Source organism: Epargyreus clarus, unplaced genomic scaffold, assembly GCF_041222505.1.
Source record: "Epargyreus clarus isolate Ecla_fem2 unplaced genomic scaffold, WU_Ecla_fem_2.2 ptg000001l, whole genome shotgun sequence".
In the NCBI taxonomy this organism is placed as follows: Eukaryota; Metazoa; Arthropoda; class Insecta; order Lepidoptera; family Hesperiidae; genus Epargyreus; species Epargyreus clarus.
This window is the reverse complement of record NW_027332209.1, coordinates 7,495,526-7,504,272: the sequence shown is the minus strand read 5'-3', so window position 1 is coordinate 7,504,272 and position 8,747 is coordinate 7,495,526. Positions and strand designations below refer to the sequence as shown.

At 35.7% G+C, this 8,747-nt stretch overlaps 1 protein-coding gene across 2 annotated transcripts; it reads left to right on the top strand.

The window, feature by feature from the left end:
- The first annotated feature begins 706 nt into the window (after window positions 1-706).
- On the top strand, window positions 707-6,531 carry LOC140744224 (uncharacterized). 2 transcript variants are annotated; one of them, XM_073075756.1, is made up of 3 exons: window positions 707-1,936; window positions 4,843-4,974; window positions 5,373-6,492. In XM_073075756.1, the coding sequence occupies exons 1-3, from the start codon at window positions 890-892 to the stop codon at window positions 5,448-5,450; spliced, it is 1,257 nt and encodes a 418-aa protein (XP_072931857.1). In that variant the 5' UTR covers window positions 707-889; the 3' UTR covers window positions 5,451-6,492. The 2 variants fall into 2 exon arrangements, 1 of the variants encoding a protein (XP_072931857.1); XR_012102537.1 differs by lacking the exon at window positions 707-1,936 and having other exon boundaries at window positions 4,842-4,974; window positions 5,376-6,531.
- Window positions 6,532-8,747: the final 2,216 nt, after the last annotated feature.

The following is an 8,747-nucleotide window of genomic DNA, read 5'->3' as shown; positions in this document are numbered from 1 at the left end:
TGCTGTTTGAGGCAGAAATAGGTGTGGCGGTGTTGACGCTGGAGTCGTACCACAGAGGGTTCTACCACCTTAAAATAGTCGTAATTAATTACTAATACACACGTAAACGAGAAACTTTAAACATATTTATAGATTATATTATTTTTGGATATAGCAAAGTAAGTAATAAAATATGAGTGTACGGGGTAGTGTCGTAGGTATAATTATCCGACGCGGAAGACATGATTCATTCATGCTCCATCGAGGGGTCGAGCGGGGTGTCTAGACGGATAGTTGCTTTCTGTCTTCCAGTAATCAAATTATGCCTACAATCCCTTAGATTGAAAATTGTCTCTTATTAAGGAATACATCGCAAACCTAAAAATCTTTAGGCAATTTATTATACAACTCGAAACATACGAAATGTAGAATTGTTACGTTATTACTTTATTAAATAGTATATACTTATTCTCTATATTCGCTGAAAGAATTAAATTTACATTTAATGTCATTTACAAGAGCTACAAAGGTGATATGCAACCGGTTGACTTAATAGGCGACTGAAACAGAACGCTATTGCTTTTGCCGTATCGTGCAATATGGAATTTATCGGTGCCGGCTTGTAACTCATAACCTCAAAGCTGGGGCGAGCACCACCGGGAAGACAGTAGGGGAGCGCGCAGCCGCTCGATGTTGTCGCGCATGCGCTTCAACCACCCACCGGCCAGGCTACCACCAACGCTGCACAAAGCACGAGCATCTTCGAGCTCGCACTGACCCATCTCAACATTAATGTATCGCGTTACTAATCCGCGTCTCAACACCGTCTCATACTATTAACACGAGCATGTGATAAGTTTTCGCGTTCCACGAAACGTTACGTAGTGTTTCTTTTGTGACTTCCGCTATCATGTACAAGACAGTGCGACACGGTGAAAACAGCCTTCAATACACCATCCTACCACAGACCGAGGAGGTGCTCAATAACAGCGGCCTCAAGGGCAAGGGACGCGACTATAGCCCCTCGATTCACATTCGGCGCTCCCGAAGAAGGTCTACCTTGAAATATGTATTACTCATAGTGTTTGGTATAATTGTTGCGCTGGCACTCTCGTCTGTTCCTCTTTATGTTATGAATGGTGCTCTGTACGCGAGAAGGAATCTGCAGGATCATCATGAAGTAAATACCGCATCGTCGCTGTTACCTACGGGACGTGATATTATAAAATCACGGAAAAAAGAACTGAAAATAACATCGCCAGAAATACTATCACCAATTCCACCAAGTTTAGAACCTAGTACTACGTCAACGACATCTACTACAACTGTACCTACCACGGTGACCAGTGAAAAAGCGACAACGCCGCCCTGGACTGTGCCAGCCTTAAAACCTTGGAAAAGTTTAGTGGCTTCGACCACTGTAAAACCAGTTCCAACGGAGAACATAGAACAAATTCCACTAGTAGGGACCCCTTCTGGTAGTGTACGTCTACTAGACCACTATATGTCCCTCAAACCTTTTGAAAAGGATGTTATAATCAGACCGACTGTGACGCCCGAGCCAATAGGGCTCCGAAATATGTTCAAATATTACTCCCATGCATATACCATACATTCAGAAAAGGCGGTAACGACAAACGGTAACAATAAGTTATTTGATGATGTGTTGATAACTACTAAAGCAACTACGACGAGGATTGCAGCGACCACTCCACTTGAAGCGAGTGATGAATCGAAAATGAAGGATTTCAAGGAGAGTTTACTATCAGCTGATACCGACGACGAATTTAAAGAACAGTTTGAGGAGGACGAAGAGTTCTCGTTACCACCATTAAAAACAGATCCAGTTACCGCTGGAAGTGATTCCGATGAAGTGACAGAGTCGAAGATAAGTGACGGTGGATGGTACGGTGCTCGGTGGCCTTTCGTCGACACATCTTCCTACTTCCAATGGACAGTAAGTTCTATTACCGAGCTATCAAACTTATGTAATGTTTATATTTACGTGAGCATATGTTGCGTGATCAATAAACTCAACATTCGCTAAGGTAACTAGGTAATTATGAAACTAAATTACTTGCAAGTAACTGGTTATATGAACAATATTAATGTCAGTTTATTTATGCGATCATAATCAATTTACTTATGAAAAAAAATAGAAAACATAATCGCCTGGTTTAAAAAATATGTTCTATTAGGTACTTCCTGGTTTGCATCTATAAATAATTTAAAATATATTTCGAATAATAATCAGTATGAAAATAATTCTTAAATCCAGTTATATTTCCTCCTCGGGTTCCTTTTCAGTTAGCAGCAAGTTTTTTCTATTTTTCCTGAAGTCACTTCTAGATCTATTGTAATATTTTAAGTACATAATCCAGAATTTTCGAATTATCTATGGCGATTTTTAAGAACTAAAAGTCGTAGTATCCTCACACGTACACACATACATAATATATGAGACCCAAGTTCTTTTGCGGTTATTTTGAACTAATACGCATTGCGGTTATATTTCACAGCGACAACTTAGTTTTAAATACTTAGTTTTACATATGAGCTTTATTTATAAAATAAGTAAACCTACAATAACTACAATTATGATTTCATTAGGCGAAGAAGGTGATTTTCATCTTAAATTAGGCACGTAGATTTACTTAAATTAGCAATTTAGTTTAATTTATCGAAAAATATATCTATCATAAACAAAATTACCATACCATATCCGCTAGTTCAAAAATCTATCGACTGATCTTAGAAATAATTTAAAAACATTATTAGGTAGGTATATCAATTCTTAAATTACAACTAATTTAACAACCCATTTAAAATAACGTAATGATAAAAACATTAGGTATGCCCTTAAGACAAATTTAATATTCATGACGTTTTTGTAATCAAACTCGGTAGAAAAATTAACCGGTTCAGTAGAATGGAAGCCGAGACAAAAAACGAATGGATAAACCCTTCTCATTCGGAACTTTACGCGTATCTGTGGGCACGATCAAAAGTAGGTACGTCACATCAAATTAGATTTTCCTGGATATAAAAAACTATGACATTCCCAGGGCCTACCTTCGATGGATTGCCATCATCAGTGTGATCATTATGTAAATAAATATAATATAAACATAGGCAGAAATACTTATATACGAGGCGTTCCAACTTAGTCCTCATGGGTACCCACTCATGTGTGCCCGACATCAGGTAGGACTCCTATTTGGGGTTGATCATTAGATATAGGTATTGATAAATATCTAAAATATATCAAAGTTTGTTTAGGAAATGTTTCATTAATTGAACAATCGTTTTAAATTAGTAACCAAAATAAATGTATCAAAATAAGTATGCCTATAATTAAACTATTTTATTTTAAACCGATTTCAAAACAGTGAGGTTCTCAATTAGATTGTTTTTTTTCCTTTACGCTGTTTCATTAAACATCACATAATAACAGAAAGTTATTCTATAAGCTTTACACGTAATTGGCAAAAAAAAAAACTAAAAGAAAATAATTATCTTGATTGTTACCAACGATAATTATTTTCTGGTATTCCAAGCCATATTCTTATTTCAAGACAATTGCGTACTTTAACTAAGAGAAAGGTTTGGAAAATAAAAAGGTGCGACCTTTTATTTTTTGTCGCATAGACTTCATCATCCACAAAAGTTTTTATGAAAGGAGCCTTAACAAAAAGCCTCCGTAAATAAGTTTTTAGTTAACGGTGCAGTGGTTTGTTTGGTTTTTAAGACGGATGAAAATTGTATGAGGGGACCTTCTTTGACTACGCTTTTGTCTATACTTTAATTTGATACGTTTTAAATTACTAAAGAAAAATAAATTGAGTAATCACACTGGTCAGAAACTTGACCTCTCCGTCAGCGGGTCCGAGGTTCGAATCTCAGGCTACCTATAATTGTCTAAGTTAGGTATGTGCGTATTAGGATCTAATTATACCCCTGAGACCTACACCTACAGGCCTGAGAGTTTTAAAAAATTTCAAGGGTGTGTAAAATCTACCAATACGCATTTAGCCAGCGCGGTGGACTAATGCCCAAACCCTTCTTACTCTCAGAGGAAACCCGTGGCCAGCAATTTGACTGTGATAGTGTTCGTCGTCGAGCAAATGTATCATCAAACATGTATTCATGGTTCAACTGTTTTATTGTTAACTAAATAAGTTACTTAATTTCTATGTAGTTTACGAAACATAGACAAGCTTCAGAAAACATCAAAGTTTTAATAAAGAATGACGCCAATGAAATGTTCTAAACGAAAGACTATTTGTCACAAATTGCCAACTGAAATGGGTCACATAACTTGCTCGTACACGTATATAGGTAGTGATTCCAGAAGGAGGTCAGCAGTTAGATAGTTGAGATAGCATTTAACTAAACCACATTTAGGTCAAATCAAAGATCTCTTACTTACTTTAAAATGGAATTTTATTGCGACGACCAAGTTTTGAAAAGGCTAATTTGAGACAGAGTTAGTTTCTTATTGTTCTAGTACCTACTTATTTAAAATTGTTTTATTACTACTGGACTAAAAATCAGTTGACAAACAAAAGAAAAGTTCTTAACAGTTTTGTCTTAGCCTATTTAACACGAATAGCTGTTTGATACAAATAACAAACCAACAAATAGTGAATTACATTTCAAGTGACCACTCCTGACACATATTCCAACCCGAAATAATATTATATATGCTTTCTTGAAGTTTCAGTATATCTGTCATATTAATCTAAATGGGAACTTCGCTTGCATCTTACAAAGTAGAAACAAGTGTTAAATTGTAAACTGTGAAAAGTATGTAAAATATTTCTTTTGAAACCTAGATAATTTGATGTCTATTTTATATTCCAGGGCTACTCACCCCGAGACAATTTGCTGCTGCCGCTGTTGGTGGCTGCGATTTCCTCTGCGCTATTGGTACTACTGCTGGCTCTAGCTGTTAAGCGCCGCAAGCGGTATAGTACTGCGTCCTCTCAGATTGGGGTATGATTTTCATAAATCTTATATATCGAACTTATAATGTAGAGCAAACTTACTGCCATAAAGAATCGTTTAAGATCTCGAAAAAAGCAACACTTATAGAGTTTTAAAATAGGGATGTTAGATCTAAAAACTTTTACAACTTTTTACACCATTTCAACTCGAAAACCAAAAAACGGAAATCAAGAGGAAGAATCGACAACCCTATTTAAAAATACCTATTCTTAAAAGTACAGGCTGGATTCTTCGAAACTAACACACTTATGCTTTTTAAACGAGTACCTACACAGCTTTGGAGAACTTCTCACTTTTGACGATCATAACATTTTTGCATGAATTTAATAAGGGCTCGATCGGGTTCTCAATCCAATGATGTTCGTAACACATGGCATTTGTTCCAGAAGTTAACCGCCGACTTGCAGGCGGACGACAACACCAACCTTTTGACTGCTGAAAACCCTGAAGAGACCGAGGAGTGAGATTTATTTGGCATTTGTTCAAGCTTATTTATTTCGACTAAACCCGAAAAATGTCTACCTACCGAAAGTATGCCTTACTTCAGTACCAGCGAAAAATTATATCAGTATATATGCACAGTTCAATCTTAAATTAAAATGCTTCAGGTATCTTAATGACTGTACTAAAAACCTGCTATGAATTCAAGAATTTATTATTTACTTGGTTAACTTGAGACGATTAACAAATTATACCATAATTACAAATTTCCGCTATACTTACGTAGGTTTTCAACCGCCATAATTATAATCGTTTACAGCTCTTTAACTCATAACACCTTGCTTCTTACAAGCTAAGTAATTACATTTCGAAAGCGCCAGCTCTAGGGTAGAGCGGGGTAGAGCGGTCGCTCTAAGCGCCAAGTGGCAAGAGGCGTCTAAAAGCCAAATGATAGGAATTTTGTTAATATGGCATAAAAGATGTTAAATACTATGATATCTACCAAAGTCCTCTTATAATTAACAAAACGGAAATTTAATTTACTGTTTACATATAAGGCAGAATCTTATCTAGATATGAGGCGACGATCTCAGGAGTGGCGTCGCATCTGTCGGCTCCAGATAGAATCCCTGCTCTATGAGAAGTTGGTTACATGTCCACGGGCGGCACCTACCGGTACTTACCATCAAGTGGTTTCATGCTATTTTGCAACTTCTAATTTAACTTCACCTGGGGGCCTACCACCATCTTTTAAAAATAAATAAATAATAAATAAAATAAACGCTTTCGACACTCACAGCCCCACACTAGGATTCCCTGTGTCGTGGGTGCCATGGACACACACATAGACAAATACACAAACACCCAGACCCAGAAACAGAAATCTAAATTGATCATTTAGATATCTGTCTGGCCGGGGATCGAACCCGGGACCCGTTGCGCGTCAGACCGGTATGGTGGCCGCTCCGCCACGCGGGTCGTCGTCGTCAAAACCATCATAGTCCAGGAAAGTTTTATTTCCTCCTTAAAACAGTAAAATATTCCGTCATACACAGTTGAACAAACTTAAGCCTTTATTAATTTTTCGCTTATACATTGTATAAAACCAACTGAAATTGTCATATTTGGCTTAAAAAGTTCAATTTCCTGCAACTAAAAGTATTCCTGAAAACTAAAAGTATTTTTAAAATAATATTGTTTTAAGAGATGGTAGTAACCCCCCTGGATCGAGGAAAGACGCCGCTCATTCCAATGTGCCTGTTGTTTGTAAATATTTACCTACTTACTCGTAAAAGGTTGACAAGCCGCATACCACGTGCTTAGTTAAGTAGGTATTTTTTTGTAATCTCACTGGTTGGTCAAGTGTATTTAGTATACCTACATTTCAAAATGCTAAAAATAAAATGTAGAGTGTTCAATCTTGATCTGCTCCAAAATCGAAACTGTTAAATCAGGTAATTTTTCAAATTAAATCGCGTCGTTGCGTAAATATTATAAATGATAATAAAATACTGTTGATTTAGTATTTTATTATCATTTATAATTATAAAGGTAAATATAAATGCATAAATGATGAATTGCAATCTCTATGTAAACAAGTTATATTTACATTCCAACAATGTCTGAAATTAAATTACATAATATAAGGCGATCATCTTAGTCTCAGGAGTGTTGTTACTCCTGTATCGGCTTCAGATAATGGTACTGTTCTACCTGGTTACAGATGTTCATGAGCCAGTGAGGACTTATAAAAACCCAGCACTATAACCCTGGTTTTACAGGCTGGAGTCCTTTTTAAATTGGACCGTGAGGGGACTTGCGCGGTGTCCCAGTTCCCCTAAGACCTTATTAGCTTTACAAAATTTTAGATAGGTATCCATAGCATATTCACGAGCTTGTAGAACATTTATTAAGTACATATTTGTTCACGGTAGGGTACTTTAAAAGAAAATGCTGTGCGTCTTTTAAATTCAGTCCAAAGAAGCTAAATTGAATAGGTGTCTTTACTGGAGTATAGGCTTCCAGGTTGGTAGCTCCCGTATTTATTCGTTTGCTGGAAAGACTTTGTGTCCTACATTGACATACTAATAAAAGGCACGATGTTATTGTCAGTATTAAGTTTAAGGCTACTCCTAAATAGACCTTAGTCTTAAGCTCATTGACAGAATTTGAAAAGGATGCCTTTTTCGCGAGCACGGCAGAACGGGCATATCTACGGGTTGTAGCCGTATCTGTAAAGATTCGATGGTATTTCTCGTCAGTATTACTCTGTGGTATTTTATTCAAATATCAAGCGTGTATTTATTTTTCGTAGTATTTGATAGCATAAGGCAAAATGTATCAATCTTGATGTTATAAGTATTTAATTACCTACTGATTAAATTGATGTCACCTATATCCCGAAACCAAATCTAAATTTTGAATAAATGTGCATTAAATCATTTTTAAATAGATATAAGACTGATATATGATTCTGTTGTAACGATTCATTAATTTAGCAATTGAATATTATTTTTTTGTTAAAACTATTTTTATAACGGCACTATTCTTTCAAATATCTTTCGTGTGCTAATAAAACGTATTCCAATGTTAGATTAAGATATATAAAATGAAATGTGCGTGAACGATGTCCTATTTCAATATTTTATTATTATAAATAATTATTATCTTCAAAGTCCAAGGCACTGTATTCTCTTACAAGAACTATGTCGTCATTTCCTAATTAGTAAGTACCTTCGGCTTGCATCTGAGAACAGATAATTCTAAATACTTATTAAAAAGAATACAATAGATACATTATTAATTCCACAGGAGTATTAAACCAGCGAAAGAATTAACAAGCCAGTCTTTAATATTAAACTGTTTATGCTGTAGGCTACACCACACTGTCTATAGTTAATACAGTGTTGCCAGACTTCTGTTACACATTGTCACTGCTCTGCCCTTAATATTTTAGCGTGATGATATTTATATAGTCTATAATCATCTTCATACTGTGTCTTTTACACAAAATACTTAGGACGTGAGGATCAGGAGATCGGCGCGAAGAAATTTCCGCTTTTAAACTTGTATACATATTAAATAGATACGCATGAGGTCGCTCTATACGATCAGTCACGCTAGAAATATTTTATATGAAACAAATGTATATCGCACACTATATTGATAGATATTAAGTTTAATTAGCTTTTGTGTCAATAGTTTGAAGCTGTGTGATAATTTTATATTATGCTATAAACACCTACCATGTACATAAGTAATAAATTGTGTTTTCCCACTGAATTTTTATTCAATCCTATCTACCTTTAAACGACAAAACA

Coding starts and splice junctions, on each gene's coding strand:
- LOC140744224 (XM_073075756.1), top strand. CDS start 890: ATGTACAAGACAGTGCGACACGGTGAAAACAGCCTTCAATACACCATC. Junction 1,937..4,842: donor CTTCCTACTTCCAATGGACA/GTAAGTTCTATT, acceptor TTTATATTCCAG/GGCTACTCACCCCGAGACAA. Junction 4,975..5,372: donor CTGCGTCCTCTCAGATTGGG/GTATGATTTTCA, acceptor CATTTGTTCCAG/AAGTTAACCGCCGACTTGCA.